The sequence below is a fragment of the Athene cunicularia genome (genome assembly GCF_003259725.1).
Source record: "Athene cunicularia isolate RWA chromosome 3 unlocalized genomic scaffold, athCun1 chr3_part1, whole genome shotgun sequence".
Lineage (NCBI taxonomy): Eukaryota > Metazoa > Chordata > Aves > Strigiformes > Strigidae > Athene > Athene cunicularia.
Genome location: NW_020799097.1, coordinates 101,676,247 through 101,696,146, shown reverse-complemented (window position 1 = coordinate 101,696,146; position 19,900 = coordinate 101,676,247). Strand labels below are relative to the sequence as shown.

The following is a 19,900-nucleotide window of genomic DNA, read 5'->3' as shown; positions in this document are numbered from 1 at the left end:
TATTTTTAAAAAATCGCTGTATTTTTCTGCATTGTTTTCTGGATGTGGTTATTAGAATACAGCAATTAAAGCTTCTCCTGCCTCTCCTCAAAATAGTAATTTTTATTTGCTCTTGTCATCTACTAAATAATTTAGCGATAGATAAGCTGCAGATTTTTTGGTACATCTGACGCAGAGAAAAACAACTGCTGAACACTGCTTGAAAAAAAGCCCCGAAGAGGGCCTGCAAATTCTACAAGTCAGTGTGTACAAGTATCAGCTGGACCTGAGTAAAACAAAATGCTTCTGGGGGACATGTTTGCAACTTTTGAAACTGCAGTGCCTTTAAATTTAGAGCTAAGAACATCGTTTGATGATTGTTGAGTTTTGGCATTCATTCATGCTGGTTGGTATCTTGACGACAGACACCTTTAAAACACCTTCAAATGAAATACACTTCTCATGCAAAAAAAAAAAAAAAAAAAAAAAAGAACTGTAGAGGTTCTGGTTCTTCAAAAGATAAGGCACTGACAAAAATTTCTTAGGTAAAAGGCTGCATAAGAATTTCTTGCCATTTACAAATGTGTTGTAGTCCAGAAATGGTCCATTCCTAGGCTCAGTAAGGTAGACCCTGAAATTTTAAGGACTGATCCCTCAAAGCTACATTGTTACCATAGACAAGTGTGATTCATTCTTGAGGCCATATGGCACATTAGGAGAAGTGAAAAACAGTCTGGGCAGATAAAGGCAGAAGACATTGCTTGTTCCAGCATCTTTCGATAACAGAAGTGCCATTCTTTGTGTCTGAAGAGATGCGATGGTAACTCTGGACTGTAGTTTCTGTGGAACTCATGCACACATATAAAATGCTATTAGCATTGATCATTGACAGGGTGGAGAAAAAAGGTGTATGGCTAGTCTAAGCCAAGAGCTTCTCAAGGACTGGGATCCAAAGTCATGGCTACTTAATGTTTTCAATAACGGCTATCTCTTCTGCTGCACAGTGCGGTGTCAAACCATTCATGTAAATGCTGTCTGTCTTTGTTAGAGCTGGCAAGATGTCCTTCTCACTGGTTAGATGGTTGACTGACAAGGTTCTCTTGCAGGGAGTCAGGTCTTGGTTGTGGTTGACAGCAAGTTCTGCAGAGAGCTTCCTTTTGATAGAGGTAGCCCGCTGGAACTTGTCGTAGATCTCTACACTCAGGCGCCTTCGAGTTTCTTTGAACTCTGCAGTGACGTTGGCTGTCCACTCTGCAGCATGGGCTCTGAATTCCCCTACCTGCAGAAAAAAAATGAGGAAAAAAAAGGATGCATTACTGAGCTGAGGACTTTAGGCACTGTTTAGGCTCAGGAGCCCAGTGAGAGAGCAATGTGGCTTTGGGCTGGCAAAGAGATGCTGCTGCTGCTGCCAGCACAGATTTCTCAAGCTGCAGACTCGCTTTTTTATTGATAGCAACTAAACAAGATGAAATGTCGCACTAGTAGAGTTAACAACAATACCAAAAACACGATAAAAATCTCTTCTATTAAAATGTTTTTTCTTTCATTATAGGCACTCATCAATACAGGGAAGCTGCAGAGCCCCAACAGCTGCACAGTACCCTGCTGGTCAGGGGATGCTGAAATCCCAGCAATCCAGGCTGTGTTATGTATTGTTGTTAGGGTGCAGGGTTATTATGAGCACCTTTACTGTCTCTGGAAAGATCCCCAGGAGACTTGGCAAAGAATTTTCTAAATTTAGACAGAAAAGCTTTTTTAAAGGAAAACGTCAGCTTCTTGTATCCCCTCTTTTCTGTCCTTGCTCAAATGTCGCACCGATAGAGCAACAGGTTCAGTCATGTCAGCAACATGCCTGCTTGCCACCCTGACTCCGCTGAAATGACATACTGAAAAGCAGCATGAAGACAATTGCTGAGTGGGACTCTGGGAGCCGTTACCAATCCTGCCCAGAGGAATCAGCCTGCCAGTCACTGCATGTGGCTGCTGTACAATTACCATACAGCTGGAAGGGGGTATTTCCCTGCTATGCACAGACCTCCAGGCAGATTGGCTGCCAGGTGCTACTTTGCGCCGTTGCTACCATTTCACCAATGTATGTAATCCCTGCTGCCCACTCAGTTCCTGTGCTCTAACTCTGTATGTCCTTATACTGACTGCCTTTATGGCAAGGCTGATCTACTTTCACTAGAAACCACCATAATTTTTACTCCTTAAGACTTCTGTCCACCATTTCAGTGTTTCAGTACTAGGAAAACTGGAGCATCCCATGAGCTCTAAGCTCTGAGGGTAGGGCTGAGGAGGGAGAGGAAGGCAGCTGCTGGCACAGAATCTCAATTTATCCTTATTCTTCCTTAGATATGGCATGAAGTAGACTGAGCAACTCACCCCGATAACAGTCTGAAGTGAAATATGATAATTGATAAGCTATTTATATTTTTCTCTTGTATTTCAACATTAAATAAATTATATAGGTAATTAAAGCAGGTCCCTTTTGAGGAGATTATCTCATTCTAACTGCAAAGGAGATTGTTTCTCTTTAAATCTCTGCTTTGTAGGCAGTTTAATAGTTGGAAGGTACAGCACAGGGAAGATAGACTGCTGACAAATATAACTCCAAAGCAAAGCATTTCAGAAGAATTAACCCACTTAAATAAATTAGTCTAATTGGTACTGCTCAGTCCAGAATTTCAATCATTGGCAAGCAAGCTCAGACTTTAAAAAATGAACACAGAGAAATATGGGGGGTAAGCCATCAGAAAAAAAAAGTGGCCACAGGCTTAGTCATGCTTTGCAGTGCAGTGGAAAACAGCAATATAATGAAAATAAAAAATAATAAGCTCACCGAGGAGTGACAGGGTTTCAGGAAAACTTTCCCCCTCCAGAAACAAAACGAAAAGATCTCTTTACCCAGGGGTCATTTTATTACATTTGTCTCAGCTTCAGTGAATTACACGGATGACTAATGTGGACCCATTATGTATATTTTCTAAAGCAATGATTATTATCTGTAATACGCAGAGGACTCACCCAGCTGAATGATTATTAGTATTGAAATTGTGCAATTAGGATCAGACACACTGCACTTCAGATCTGAAAATAATGAAATCTGTAATAGTGAAACATTTCAGCTGCTACAATATTTTTATTTGTAGTAAACAAGTAATTAATATATGATAAGCTGTATCAGTGCACACTCTGGGGCAGCTTTGTCCTTCTCCAAAGCTTTGCTAAAGGCAGACTGCTCAGGTTCTGGAGCATGCTTCTGTCCGGGGGAGCAAAGAGCCTGTATACAGGTTCCTATTTTACCCTACACGTTTGTAGCCCTCACCAGCTGTGTGAGCATTTGCCAGACCAGTTATTTGGCTGGTCCTGATAACATCAAGGGATGTTACCAGACTGGTAGCTTTAAATTGTGTCTTGGCAACATACTGGAAGCTACAAGCATCTTGAACTGTCTCCCAATATGGTTTTTAACCTTCCTTTTACTAGTGGTTTCAGATCCCAGTTCTCTCATGTTTTCCCAGCAAGAAAAAAAAAAGCTGACCATGCTTCTGATGAAAGCAAGTCTATGTAACCTCTAGGACAGGCTCAGAATTCCCTCACCAGCCCACCTCATTGCATGCTGGTGATGGACCTGTCTTGCATAGGGCAAGCTGCTATATTTTAACTCTTTGTGCATGTAAGTTATTCAGGAGAATTTTTAAATTGTAGTTGTTAGGATATCAGATGACTAAATTCTAATTGGATTTATTTTGAAATGCAAGTTTATGCAGCCAGCTGAAGAACATCATTAAATATTCCTTTGGAGATGGGGTCATGTTCTAGTTTAGGTAATGTGGAACATGAACATGATGGACTCAGTTCTATATACCCATAGACCAGAGTATGATGCTTCTTGGTACAACTTCATATTTACATTAAAATCATAGAAAAAAAAAAAAAGAAAAATGCAGTGCTATTGCTAAGCAGAACTGAAATGCATTAGTAGTAAAACAGAGGTAATCAGCACAGCACGAGAAACTAGAAGTTTAGTGCTGTGTGAACTGTGTGTGCCCCAAATTGCTGCTTTCAGCCCCTAGCTTTTCTGTGAACTGAAATGCACTCCAAAAATGTTATCTCTTCAGAATAAAACCCTTAATTCCATAACACTTAAGGACTCAAGCACAAAAGGTTATAGGAAAAGAAATGTGCAGGTTTTAACTACCCATGTACATAAGCAACTCATTCTTAAAATTTGATCTCTCCTTTATCCATAGGGACATTTCTGTATATGTTCAGGTTCTTTCTGTCCTTAGGGTATGACATTTATCATACTTCATTACAGCTCCTCTTCATCTGGGGTCTGACAGTCACAAAATGTCTTCTGCAAAGTGACTGAAATGCCAGTTCTCTATGCTGCTAAAAATAAATAAATAAATAAATAAAATCTTAACATACCTATCTACTGTAACAAGTGTTTACTTTTCTCCAATTCTCTTGACTCATTACAGCACACAGCTCTGTAGACTCCATAGCTGTCATAGTTGGGGGCAATGTGACACAAGGATGAGGCCTCTTAGTCACAGAAATTATTGACAACTAAGTACTTTACATAAGGCTTAATGACACAAAATATTTCAAAAGTAATAGGAAAAACATGTCACAGTGATAGCACCTGACTCAGCCACACAATAAGCAGCACTAATCTGGTGATGCTTCTCATTCCTAACCTTTGGGGACTAAAAATGCCACCAATAATGAGGACACAGTCTCTAGCCCAGCTCCAAGACTGACTTCCTCCACATCAAAACCCAAACTAGACTGCAAGGTTTTAGACATATTTCACAAAGAGTATCAACTCTAACATTGTACTTTGAACGTCAACAGCTAGTAACTTTATTAGGTATTTATGAAGCAATACTGTACTGCCTTATAAGTCCAGGGAAGACAGGTCTCAATGGCAAATTCTCAAGAAATATGGTAACGGTAACATGACTAAATATTCCACTCAGCACACTTCACCACAGAAAAAAATATATACCTTTCTATCAAATAAACAGCACTGATTCAATTCCTTACACAGCACAGGCTGCCTGGCCTCCAGCTACCACTGCAGATGGGCCTGGATATCGCATACATTCTGCATCACATCTGACAGCCCCATGGGGATGTCTCAAATACCACAGGTCATGTCTAGTGGCATCTCTAAATGTCTATGTTAAGGTCCCTCTCTCTACCTGTGGTGGAAATGTCACGTTTACTCTGTTAGGATATAATGAGGAATAGGCTCTAAACAATTTTGAAGTGTGTCTACTCATTCATGTTAAAGCCACTTTAGATTTGTGTGTGTGTGTGTGTGTGTGTGGAATTGTCTGTCTGGTTTTAGCTACACATCAAAAAAATACTGCATGAACTTCTGAATGCCCAAACAGTTCCCAGGCTGTGCACATACATTATCACCAGTGTCATTTAGTGACAGACATACTGAATTTCACAGAACTAGGAAAAAAACATGGACATCAAGCAACCATTTCTTCACCTATTCCTGCCAAAACCCCAAACCAAAACTCATCTAAATTAATAATGACCTAAAACTGGCTCTCAGCCAATATCGCTGGTGAGACCAAAACTCTCTATTCATTTTCACCTCCACCATGTTTTAGCTTTCTCACTGTTTAGCTGAGCTTCGTGCTTGGATAGAGGCCAACAGCATAACCCAGAATGGAAGTACGTCCAAGGGGATGCTACTGTTAAAAGAAAAGAAAAAATTAAGATACTGAAGCACCTGCTTCATTCTTCAGTACCTTCACTCTAATTTCTTATACGTGACAGAATTTTGCAGATCTTTCTGAACCCTCCGCTCACAACAGATATCCAGGTAATTATACAAACAAAACCGCCCACCGTTCAGGAAGACCACTCATCCTATTAAGTGTGGTCTGGACAGCACAAGCCATGTAGCCATAACCTTTACATGAGTAATCTGTACTTTGAATTAAGCCACATCTGTGGTCTAACAGAAAAAAACACAAGCCTAATTAAGGATGTCCTTAAATAGACCAAAATGAATACACACTTGTCTAACTTTGCCTTAGATTTCCTCCTGTCTCTCGGGGAGATTCTTGAAAAAACCCAGCTTTACAGTATAACCAGTTAATCTATTTCTACTTACAAAGTGGGAAAATACCCTGCTTGGGTAGAACTCAGATATATGACATGAAAGTTATAATGTACTTGGGAGGAGCTAAACCACTAAGTACAAATTAAGAAAAAAATTAGCATTATATATGCTCTGCAAAAAAATTAAAATATGTATTTCTAAATAATGTGTGTAGCTTTTTCTTTCCTAGCTGTACTTTATGTTGTTTCCCTTTGGTATACAGGGCTCACACATTTTAGGATGGCCGTGTTACTGCAAGCCAAAAAAAAAAAAAAAAGTGGCTTTCCTTACAGATATTCTTAACACTCTACATGTTCCTCAGCACATAATTTCTAACATTTATCCCTAATGCATTCTCCAAAGTTTTGCAGCTTCATTTTTCCTCTCCAATGTACTTTTTCTGTTACTTAAAAATAACACATCCAATTAACCTCTCCGTGATATGCTACTCAGAGACAAAACTAGAAAGAGCATGTACATGTCATATTATCCATGCAGCAGGGTAGAGTACATAACATTTTGTCTTAGCTTTCAAGAAACTCATCCAGTGTTCGCAAAAATTGTTCTCAAAGTCACACTTAAAAATCAAAATTGGAAAAAAAAAAAAAAAAAGTAGGTACATAGAGAGTTGATGGGTTTAACAATGCAGCTGTTGGGTGAGTTGAGTCCTGCGTGGGTGGGAGGTTTGTCTATCTGTCATCTCACTTTCCTGCAGTTTTGGGCAAGCATTTGCCACCTCTTCCCACCTGAGCTACTCTTGCCCACAAATTTATGTTCAACTACATCCATTTTCTATAGGCTAGAGAAGACTGGAGTGCAGAAGAGAAAAAGGCAAGTTTCACAGACATTTTTATTGAAGCCTGTGCATTTCCTGTATGTTAAGGGAATTTCATTTATAGTCTAACTAAATAAATTGCCATCCCAGTTATCTGGATTTCAGTATTTCTGTAGTTATCACATTATTAGTAAGTACTCAAATGCCATTGTGCTGTAATCTGTGGACAGGTATTTACAGAAGACTGTGCTCTACTTCTCTTTAAAGGCAACAGAAAACAGTAACAAAATGCAACGTAAAAATACCACAGGCACTAATGAGATACCTATGCTGAACTCTCCCGGGTGTTTAACCATTATATCTTTTATTCCTTCATTCTGTCAGGACCTCAGCTCCGTAGCTGTAGTATTCTACACCAGGTCTTTAAGCTACCAGACTTTCATTTCGAAGTGAATGGCAAAAATGAAGTGATCTTTTTTTTGTTTCCCTGACTGGTAGACATGTCCCTCTTTTTCAGGCAAATATTAGAGGAGAAAAGATTCTATCTTGTGAAATTGCCATCTTTTGGAATAACATTTAAATTACATAGACAGCTGTATTTTTGTAGCCATGATGGTCATAAACATTTTGGGAACAATGCTGTCCCATGGGAAACTGGATTATTCAGTCCTGTAATAAGTAATGTTTGTGAGTTCATTCTGGTGAGCAATGATTGTTTGGTTTCACCCACATAACTTCCATGAGCACATCTGATGCCTTGGATGAAATAAACCACATTCTCCAATGGGAATGCAGAGAGACCATGAATTTTTATTATTTTTTTTTGTGTAGGAACATCTATGGTGGCAGCTGTGGGAATATGTTTTGTGGAGATGTGACAGATGGCAGATGAAGAAATGATCCTTTTGCTCTATCATGGTCTGATTCAACAAAATAAAAACAGGTAGGCTATAAAATAAATAAAAAAAATGTCTACAAAACCAGAACCAAATATAATAAGTCATCACGTTTATTGTTTTACCTCTTTTTTGCCACAAATATTAACACTCCTATGTTAGGTTCCTCCTCAGAACTATTATGGAATATTGCCCATCAGAAACCTCTTTGCATAGAGCTGCATGTGTATCTCTCTCAATGCTGTACACAAGTTATTGGCCTGATTATCTCAGTCCCTAATGTTTGCTTTATTAATTACTTGCAAAGATAAAAACTGATGCTGACATTTTTCTGTCAAAATCAGCTGTTTTATTTAGTTGTTTCATCTACCTCAGAGAGCCATCAAGCCTCTTTCAACCTGATAAGAGTGAATGACATCCACCTGAATTAACCTCAATAAACTATTTAGGTTTACATAAAGCTCTACCAGCTGATCTTAAGGTGATTGAGGAGAACAGCATGTATTCTCTCTGCACTATACAGCCAATGGCTTTGCTGCAGCCAGAAATAGCAAACGTTTTAAGAATTATACTAGAAAGATAATGAAACCCAAGCTGCAGGCAGTTGAAAGACTGTCTCAACTTTCTCCCACAGGAAAGAAACAATGACTGTTTCATAAACTCACTGGACTTTTTAGCTTATAAAGATATGCTAAGGAAAAAAAAAATTTTTTTTGACTTGGTACCGAGTAAGGAATGGCTGTTGTAACTACATGGTCAAGTCCCAGTAAAAACTGTCTATTTCTTAACTTTCTAATGTCAATAGCTGGAGTGATACTTGTGTGAAAAATTAAAGCTCCAATTTTGTTGTTCAATACTAGTATTACAACTGCACTCAACCCTTGCAAAGGAAAGTATTCCATAGTTTCTTCGGTCCTTTTTATCCATAACTGCAAAGCAGTTTCCTCACTGTCAACACAACTTCTTGAAGAGCAAGGGTATGCTGCTGAACTGGCCTTGTCTGGGGCCTCATCCAACTATCAAATACCTACACACTCACATGTTTCGGTGACTTTTATAATTTAAAGGTACTGAGATTAGATTAAATAAGTAAAGTTTTCAGGAATGTTAATCATGAAGATGTGGGCTGAACAGATTCCAGATTGAATATCCCTTTGTCTATAGAGTTAAATCACAGATATATTTGTCACAGTAAAGGATTGATTACATCTTGTCTCCAAAATCCAAAACTTCCTAACGTAAACCATGATAATGTACATTCAGGGAATCTTCATGGGTAATTAACTCCAAGAAATGCCACTGCTATAACTGAGCTCTCTTTAATCAATTTCTGTTACTATGAAGTATAAGTCACTTCCTTCCATTTTATTTTTGCAAATTCAATAGGTCTCGCCAGCACATGCAGCCCACGCTGGAGTCATATCCATTCCCCCGAAGCGTCCAGCCAGCACGGTGAGGCAGGGGGGAACACTGTGGGGCAGCACCGTGAGAGAGCAGGGCCAGGCACCGAGAGTGCCCCCCTGCCCTCGGCAGGCACAGCCTGCTGTGCTGCTCGGGGAAGTGTATTTAGGCAGCACATCTCTTGTAATCAGCACCACACCGGCACCACTTCAGGACCTGGTACTTAATATGGCATAACAGAGCAGCCGTCTCTACCACACCAAAGTGATAACAGCACAGATGTTACCTTTGTGTGCGTGTTGAATCTGAAGTTAAGCAGGCATCACATGTCCGAAGTACACAAAACTATGAGGAAAGACATCTCAAAGAAAGTGTCAAAAGCCACCATCAGATGAATTTTCCTGGGACTCTCAGAACAACATGTTCTGTCATATTCACTACTGCACATAGTGCTACTGTGTACTTGTAAAAGAGTGATCGATACAGAAAATCAGCATTACAGACTGTTACTAGGGCAGGGCCAAGAACACCATCAGGGTGACTTTTACTCAATCTCTTGAGAAGGGAAGAGATCAAATTGCATTCAAAATCAGGTCAGCCATTTCTACCTTCTCTTTACAGGAATATCACTCTTTATATATCTACAAGAGAAGCTTTGGAGGAACTGTACTTTCATGGGGTTTTGGGTGTGTTTTTTATATCCTGTCACTAGTCAAATTTGACTGGGGACCTATGACTGTATTTACTGTAGAAAGAGATTTTAATTTTCCCCATCTCATAGAAATTATTAGAAACGATCAACTTTTTGAATGTGGCTATTCTTTCTTAAATATAGTTTTCTGCACATCTTTGATGGACTGGAAAAAACTCTTACTGCTAGGCAAATTTCTTTTCAGACAGCTCTTCTGCAATTTTTGTAGCTCTCTTCATTCTTTCTCAAGGTTAGACCATAAATCTAGGACTGTTTTCTGGTAATATACATTTTAATAATACCTTCAGCAGTAACACCACTTTCCTACAGAAATTCAGTCATACCCCACTTGCGCATACTAAAATTGTGTCACCCCTATTAATCATTGCCTTGCAAAAGGACTTCACATGCAACTGATTTCACACCATGACTGTCCAACAAGTATTTCCAATTCAGTGCTTTCTACGAAGAGACTTCCATCAAGTCAGTCTGACCTACCCATTGAACTTGTGGATATACAATTCTTAAAACTACTGCAATTGTTTTTTAAATTTTTTGTAAGAGAAGGAAAAGACCAAACAGCTGTTTTCTTCAACAGAAGCAGATCCATCTCACTTAAAACAATGCACAGTGGAAGAGCAATTGGCTCACACCTTTGTGAAAAGCCTCTGATCACCAGGCTGAAGAGTTATTCTTATCACCTTCATTTCTAAGTAAACAGTTTTTCCTTTTAAAAAAAGCAAGAGCCAGGTTAAGAGCTCACTGCCACTGAAATAACTCCTTCCTCCTCCTTGGCTGCACACCCTCACTGAACAGCCTTTGAGGCCTCTCTGTTTGCCTGGCATGTCAATTCAACTCGCTAAAACCTTGAAAAACTGTTTCTCACTAGAGTCCTCTCATTTTTTCATCTTTTCATGCATACAGCCTCCAACTAGGTTCCCTCCCAAGTGGATATGAGAGATTGGTTCAAGTTCTCTTTAAGGCAGTGCCCTTATGCTGGGTCAGCACCTTCAGCCTGGAGCTAGTAAAGTGAAAAGACAACAAATATTGCAGGGAGTGCAATAATCTCCATGGCATCATCATGACAAGCCTAAATTCTGTTTTGACAGACACAAGAAACAGTTCTGCCATTGGTGCCAAGATTAATCTGAATGATGATTTAGATGAGTCAAATTTGTTTAATTCATTTATAAATACCAAATACATCAATTGCCTCTTGATTTTCCACAAGAAGTGAATGTGCTATTTCTCACGAAATTTTAGGCTTGGTCTTTAAAGCTGGATCTATATCATTCAATTCAAAAGACAGACAACCAGCATGAGAAAATCACTTGTCCAAACTGAGCTGATGAGTAACATGAGTCAGTCACCTGAGCTCTTGATATACAGTGAAGATAATGGGCTCTTCCAGGATGTAATTCATCTCATATGGTAAATGCCTTAAAAAGTTCAAATGGACCATGCTAGAAACACTTATTTCATTCCACTGACTATAAAGGGAATGTAGATTACTAGGTCAAACACTGATGTCTACACTGGACATGAATCTCATCTTCGTTGACATGAATGTAGTCTGGGCTAGAGCTTAACAGAGAATATCGTGAAGCCAAGGGACATGAGTACTTAATTTGAAAAACAGGAATTTGAAATGTATAGCCCAAATGACTATGATTCTTGGTTGGGTATACTTTTTTTTTATGGAAACACTGAAATTCAGAAGCTGCTGCATACTGAAGTAAAAGAAAAATATGACAAGGAAAACCTGCTGAAATTTTACCATTCAAAGAGACTAAAATCAGACTACTTTAAAGTGTTCTGAGTAATCAGAGTATAGAGAATAATGAAGAGGAGGGAGTTTAAGGCAAGCTAGTACAGCTGAAGCTTAACTTCAGAGACAGATCGCCTACTTAAGATTACAGCACACAGCATGTTCCAGTGACTTTCTGACACTTCATCTATCTTACTGTATGAACCGCTTCCAGCAGCAGATCTATCCTTCTAAGACTCCCACTTCTGTCGCTACTTGTCTTTCACTTCCCTCCCCATTTGATGCATTCAAAACTCTCAAGAGTATTTCAGGAGACAAAAGCCACCTGAGCAACTGACAGAAATTCTAGCTTTCTGGATTTTAATATCAAAATACAGCATTATTGGGGATCAGGGCATATCTAATCAGATTTTTTGGTCTCAGTTCCACTTCAATATGGCAAACTTTCCTGCTAGTATCCTATTAAAAAAAAAAAAAAAAAAAAAAAAGGTGTTTTATTTCGTTGAAACAGTGAAATGCATTATTACTGCAAAGTCTTATGTAAACTGCTTTTAAGAACAATGCAACTGTATTAAAAAAATGTGTATACAGATATTAGGTGATGTTCATTATCAGAATGCCCACTCTATGGAATATGAAGGTTTCCTTTCACAATATACATGCTAAACATGCTATGATAAACTGTTTTGTACTTTAAACTACAGGAAAAGGCAAAAAGGAGATTATTATGGCTGCCTATCAAAAAATATATCAAATATGTCAGCTGATATATAGTTTTGGTTGTTGAGGGGAAGTAAAGAGAGGGGCTTTTCAACACCTGCAAAACTTCAGTCTTCATCCTGGACTCTGGTATAGTTCACTAGACTTGGCTACTATCAGCCAAGTCTTAGACCGCTGAAACCAACACAGCTGATATCTAATGAATGATCTGCTCCCTCCTGTATCCATCTAAAACATGGTAGACTACTACTATTTCTTTTTCATGAAAGGTATGACACAAATCCTACACAAAACCTTGTTTACTTGTAGGTGTTAATGCCCATAGTGAGTAAGTTTGGTGAAGAAAGATTTTTCAGTCATATATATCCTAGGAAATATATTAAACTGTTTCAGTTTTCAGAGTGCATTAATTATGGTCCTATAGATTTTATCATAGTCTCTGTCTCACAGCAGATTTCAGTGTATAATATTGTTTCTAATTTCAAAGACTACCTTTAGGTATAATGACCTATTTCCCCAAGCACTGACAGAATGTTTCCTTAAAAGACAGTTAAAAAACATACTTAGAACTAGGATTTTCCATTGCACTCATTTCTATTTGAACTCCAGATAGGTTCCTCTGCTTTAATCTGCATCCATAGATGCTGGAACAGACCATTGTAAATTTAGGTTTAACTGAAAAAACAGACTATACAAGAAATGTAGTCTCCCTCTGGCTTCTGCTGGCATAGAGGAGACTTGATGACTACATTTCCACTGAACTCCCTCAGCTTCTTCACTCAAATTTTCCCAGGCAGATGGTAAGGATGAGCTGAGAGCAGCAGTTTTTATCATAAAATGCTACCTGTAAAATTAATATTTGTAGAATGCTTCTGTTCAAACACAGCCAATCCTATAACAAAATGCAATATATTTATACAACTTTCTTCCTACAAAGTATCATTAGGATAGAATACAGAAATAATTTTTCATATTTTCTAACTAGCACACAACGTGCTATGCCATAATTCAGTTTTCAAAATGGTCTCCATTTTAAAAACTGTAGCATTTTTAAACTGCTACAACATTTTCTAGATATGCCTAAGCAAGGGGTTAATAAGTGTGTGTGTGGGATTTCTGAACATCAGAGATATGATTAATTGAACAAATGGTACCAATTTTGTTATGTCTGTCTTTAATCTAACATAACAAACAAGAGATTTGCGTATAGCAAAATCCTGAATACCTGCATCAGCCAAGAGAATATGGATATATCTGAAGAATGAGGTTTTCCTTTCTGTAGCCACAATGAATATGCTTGTTTAGGCTACAAAGGTGAGAAAGAATGGAAAGATGAAATAGGGCATACATTCCTGGTGCCTGAAAAGATAAAGTTTGGCATAGAACTGTGCTGCATAACCTGGCAAACAGAGTTTTACTTGATATAAATAAGAATGTATTTAATGTGTAAAAGGCATCATGAGTTTGTTCATGTTTCTTTAAATCTTTTCCAAAATGGGTCTAGATTGAAATAGCTTCAGCATAAAACAAAGCCAAGATACTATAAAATTCAAACATTCTTAATATATTATCTTCATTATAATAGTATGGATAATGAGACATTCTAAACATGATTGAACGCTCTGTGTGCTATGTACAATTATACAATCAAGATAGCATCTTATCCAGAGACCTTGCTGTCTGGATAAAAGTATGAGGAAAAGTGAGATTAAAGACCAGATTAATTCTAGGAAGTAGCATGAAGAACTAAACTGTGTCACCAGTGTCTGAGGCAATGCAGCAAACCCAAGCCTGAACAAGGTATTTTTGCATAGTCCCAAGTCATAGTGCCTCAGCCATATCACGTTTTTTCAAGAATCCAGAAACAAGTAACCCAGGGAAACTAAATGCAGTCTAGGAAATGCCCCAAGTTGAGAGCAGTTAGACACTAGGAGAGTGCACAAGGTAACCACTGCACATGCTTGACCAGCTCTTACTTCTTCCTAGTCCAGAGGGAAAAATGGGCTAAACTGAGCTATTTCTGAAGTTCAGAATAATGAAGACAAACCATATAGGTTAATGGCATTTTAAGTGACCTATAGGTTTTCCTGCAGTCAGTGTAAATCATGCAGGTTGGTTGTTAAAGATGCCCTCAGTGCTCTTCCAGAAAAAACAAAACGGTCATCCTGCAAACTGTTGAACTTGCAAATGGCAACACTTGTGTAACACCTGCTGCTACCATCTGTGAAGGACACTAGTAAAGCTTGTGTAAGGAATGTTATACATGTCCTTTCAGATTTACAGCACCAGGGCAAAAGATGATACTCTTTAAATGAAACTGATCAGATAAATATTGCCCTCTGCTTCAGAGCTAAGTGTTTATGAAGTGCCTGGTAAAAGTGGACGTGCAACAGACCTGCCACAACGTTGTCTAACTATAAAGAGCTATGAGCATAGCAAGGGCAATGAAAAAGGGCTGCCCACCTCTCGTGTCTCACAAAATGAGCTTAATCCTGCTCACATCCTCCTGCCTGCTGTCACCATCACTGCTGCCCTCTGGTCAGAAAGTAGCAGGGACCCTGAGAGTCTCTAATGAGTGAAGGTATACCGGGGTAAACTACCCTCTACAGCAAGGTCTTGGGGAACTCAAGGATTGCGAGGATTACATCTAGGCATTGATGCCATCATGCCCTACAGCTAGGAAAACAATTTAAAACAATGTAAGTAGTAGGCCACTGCACAGTAACCAACATACTCATTCCATCAGAAAGAAATTAGTTGTTTTGAGTAATACAAATGAACTGATGTGTGCAGAAGAACTTAAGTTAAATTAGATAATAATATGTTGCTTAAAACAAAATTAATTCATTTCTCAAACTTCTAGTAAAACCTGAATTGTGCTAGCTGCAGTCAAAGGAAATTTTATTCATTTTCTAACATTTTCAAAACCAGGGCATTTTCGTAAATGACAGAGTTTAAAGTAAAATATTGTACCGTCCTTGTAATGAGAAATATACATTTACAAGTAAAAATATATCTGAACTTAAAGCAATGCACCTGACTAAAAATAACTAGGCATACCGCTGAAGATATTATGATAAAATGCACCCATGCATACTTAAATAATGCATTGTAATACCTTGCATGATACAAACCATTTATTCTATTACCACTATAAAATGATCAAAGGCATCTGGAATGTAACTGTTTAGTGATTTAGTATTTTTCTTTACATACCTGTATCACATATAGAAACAATCAAAGCAGAATGATTTTTGCCTTAATAATTAAGGACTACATTCTACTGTCTAAAACAACCCTTTTAGAGACTTTTTTCCTGTAAGTCAGGTGCAATTGTGCATATACACTTAATTTAATAATACATTTAATTTTGTATGCAGCCATGTAGAAAAATTACTGTATGTGTGACTAGACTGCTCCAAAGTTTGCTGCAGTTTGAGCTACAGCATATAATTCATACATAAACAGCTTTGACTTATGCCCTAAGAGCAAAATATAAGCTCACCTGACTTCCAATCAAAGTTTATAAAAAGTAGTATTTCTTGCCTTTCAAAATGTTCTTACCTCTTCCTTTGTCTTTTTTGATATGACTCTGAGCCAGTCTCCAATCATGCTGAGGACAGCTGCAAAGTAAGCAAGCCCAACAAGGATCCAGAACCACACCACTGGCTTATAAAAATCTAGGTACTCTATATCTGATCCCCCTGAAAAACAATACAGTTGAAATTAAAGCAGACTTAATAGTTATAGGTGCAAAACAGGTTTTTAATTAATTATTTTCCTATTAAAAAAACCCCGAACAGTTGTATTTCTTACAATTTCTATTTTATTACCCATGCAAAAATTCATAGCAAAACATTTTGTTGAATTTTAATCAACGATGATTTAATTTCATCCCCTCTTGAAAACATAGTTTGGAGTATGCAAATTTTAGGCAATGATTGCTAATCATTTATAGTAATTAAAAAAATTAACACAAATTGATTCAATTTCTTATATACCATATTTAAGGTAGAGGTCATTGAGGACAGCTTGAATGAAAGGATGTGCTCCAAATAACAATGCTATACCAAATTTTAAGTATTGCTCTGGAGTACATAATGTGTTTATATCCTGAAGAATCTGATTTTGCAAGGATTCTGGAAAAAATCTCAATACCTACATGAATCCTTTAGCCCTGGTAAAGGAGAATAGCACATGCATTAAAAAGTGTCCTTGTTGGGTGGGTAGGCAAACATTATCATCTCTGTTTCGCAGAGGAGGAAACCAGGGTGCAGGGACTTGAGCTGAACTGATCATACTCAAAAACAGGTGGATAAAACAGATGTCAGCTGAAGGCAGCTGGGTTTTTTTTTCAATCCCACTGCCATAAGCACCAGTCCCTTCCTTCCTTCCAGTGTTAAAGTAAAAAAGGATAAATTTCAGAGATGCCTGTAATGGAGCTTTCAGGTACAATACAGCTAGGGAGAACAGATTACTTATTTCCGCACAGAAAAAGTTATGTTCGTCCCGAGCTCCTGACAACACAATATAACTCACATTTCACATCTTGCAGCACAATAAAACAGAATCCTTAAACTCACAATTCAGCTGTGTTACAACAAGACCAGGCTCCTAGTTTAGGTTGCTGCAAGTAGAAGCTTGATGTGCATATCTGTCCATAATTGAAGAGACTCTACAGTAAAACCTTTTCAGGCGCATTAAAGTAGTCTGTATAGGTACATAATATGTTACTTTATGTATCTGCATCCTTTACTGAAACAGTCAAAGGAAAATTGACCCCAAAATATCAAGCACCTTGTTACAGTAACAAGATTAACTCTCATGAAGAGTAATTCTTTTCCTAGTTATTATCTAATCATCACAGAGATTATATGCAAATAACAGAAATTTACTGGTCATTATCTTTGTATGGAAGCTCTCACAGATAGAAATTTTGTTAATTCTCATGTCAATAAGCCTCTTCATCAATAAAATTGAGTTGTAGGGATTTATTCAACTATCCAAGAGATGAATCCACATTGCAAAAATGGATATACTTCAACACCTGCACAGTCACAAGTAAGACAGGAATAGAAGACAACCATCAAAGGGTCGAGTTTGTCACGGGCCAAGACAAACAGAATATCAGAAATGAAGCAATTTGTTAACTGGATTTTAGGTATGATTCACCCAAAATTTGTTGTCATTCAAAAAGTGGTTGATTACCACCATGCCTCTGCTCTACCAGGAGCTAGAAATGAACAACGCTTGGTTGTTCACCTCCTTCTCCAGCTGTATGAACATACAGTGCACAACAAAGTATCATATAAAGCATCCACTCAGCTGGTTTCTAACTTTTGGTGTGTTAAGATAATAAACAGAAACTGGAATTTAACTCTTCCAGTCTGCAGGGAGCCTTTCTGTCACAGTTTATACCGAATTTGTTTACAGCAAGGTTAATTACCAGGACAGGAGTTGCAACCGTATTCAATCAAGAGTTTTCTTTACTGTCTGGCCAGGAGATGGCTCCATCTAGCCATGCCCAAAGGAGTTCAGCTTTGCTAAAGTAAAGAAGCGGACTATCAACAACCCTCTAGGAAAAGGCTTAACAGCTAAAATCTTCATTAGCTGTTGAGTTTCTGAATTTCAAGGACTCCTCGAGTGAGGTCTCAATTTAATGGAATATCAGGAAGAGAGAGACATACCAAGGGATGTTTGTCCTGAGGTAACTACTTTCTCCTGTGATGCTTAAACATCATGGAGTGCTATAATGCAGTTACCTGGGAATGTCATTAAATAGGATTACACTGTTAGGAAAACATGATCAAAAGTCAGCTCTACGGAATTTAAAGTAAATGGAATTGATTAACTACTAATTTACAATTCACATAAATGGGTATGAAAGTATTTGGGTATAAGTAAAGGTGAATGTATTTGTACTGAAGTATATGAGATAATTAATCTAATGATTTTACTGGTAACATTGTAAAAGCATATCAATGATACATTTGCATGGATTTTTCATAGCATAATTTTCAGTTAATAATGCTGTCATCTTTTCTTTTGCAAAGCAGGTTTTATAGAGGCCTTTAGGAAGCAAAACGACAAGAAGGCAGAAGCTGCATTTTGTTATTTGTTTAGCAAAAACAATTTTGTGGGCCAAGGGATAAAAATTTTTTCCAACTTTGTTTGACCTCTTCCTGAAATAGGTTACAACCACAATAAAAAAGAAATATCTTCCAACTGGAGAGCGCTTACTCTTTAACTACAAGTCTCACTGCCGCAAGCTTTTACCAAGAGCACCCAGTTTATTGAAAAGATGTTTTGTGGCAAATATTTGATCCAAAGTCCCTTTAAATCTATGAGAAATCAGAGTTTTTTTCATTCATCTTCATCACAGGCTATTCTATTGCTGCTGCCACCATTCTTACATCTGCCAAACGATCTTTAAATTATTTGGGATTTTCAACCCTTTGGAAGACATAGGTTGTTCTATGGCCCAAACACATATTCCTTACCAAGGTGAAAAGCTCTGTATTTTAGTGAAGGATGGAATTAGAGAAGATTTCAGGGGTGCAGTAGGACAGATTCTGGTTCTCAGGCAAGGGATTAGGCTTTCAAATATATGTATTTTTACTTAATTATTTATATAAAACAAGTACATTTAAAGTAAAATATTTTCTTTATTGTTGCCACTCTTTTCCCCATTCTTTCTACAGTTGACTCAAAATAGAAACATGCAATTATTTCTGTAACCTTGTCCAGTTTTTGTTTGCACTTTTGCTTCAAAAGTAGAAGCAGAGAATAGAAAGTGCTATTGGCATTGAGTATCTTAATTCCATACAAGCACAGATTTTCAGGTTATTCAAAATTGGCCCTTCAAACCCAGAAATTTCTTCATTATTTTTTATCAGCAGTACAAATTACTCTGGGTATAGAAATGTGATTAAATCCAAGCACAGTTTTAATTGCAGAATATCCAGTAGCTGCCCATCATCCCTGTTGTGACTGGTGCTTAATCCAGTAACATCATTTGTCCCACTCCAAAGAAATACGGTGGTTCAGCCCTGCAGCTTGAAAGGAATTACTTCCAAGGACTGTGAAAAGGGATGAAGAAAGGCTATCTTATGCGGCGACATGATAAAAAAAAAGCATGCCTAGGACATGATAACATTGCACTGTCTGGAAGAAAGAATGTAAGTAGGCCAAACGAGTTACTTGATGCCACTCAGTGGAAAATAGCTACTTCAGAATACAAAGCACAGCTATAAACCACTCCTTACATGCCATGCTATACAGAAATTGAGCAAGACATGGCATGCTGACTTAAAATGGGCTGCATGGTTCACACCAGACAGTCCCTATGATGGACATGAAGTCCTGAGGTGGCAAAGACCACTTCCAAATGCCAGAAAGACACAAAGCCTGCAGGCGAGTGCACAGCTCTCTTATGGGATGATCAACACATGCCTCTTGTTCGGCGTAACACTGATTTCTTTCTGCCGGGCTAGTAACATCACATTGTGAGAGCAGATCAGCTGGACTGCTA

At 38.0% G+C, this 19,900-nt stretch overlaps 1 protein-coding gene across 1 annotated transcript in view; it reads right to left on the bottom strand.

The window, feature by feature from the left end:
* Nucleotides 1–235: 235 nt before the first annotated feature.
* Nucleotides 236–19,900, bottom strand: part of KCNK2 (potassium two pore domain channel subfamily K member 2) — a 126,486-nt gene continuing 106,821 nt past the window's right edge. Inside the window, exons 7-8 of the mRNA XM_026846109.1 lie at nt 15,934–16,073; nt 236–1,258 (exon numbers count right to left, since the gene is read on the bottom strand). Coding sequence (XP_026701910.1) covers nt 941–1,258; nt 15,934–16,073 — 458 coding nt within the window. The 3' untranslated portion in view covers nt 236–940. The remainder of the gene's footprint in view (nt 1,259–15,933; nt 16,074–19,900) is intronic.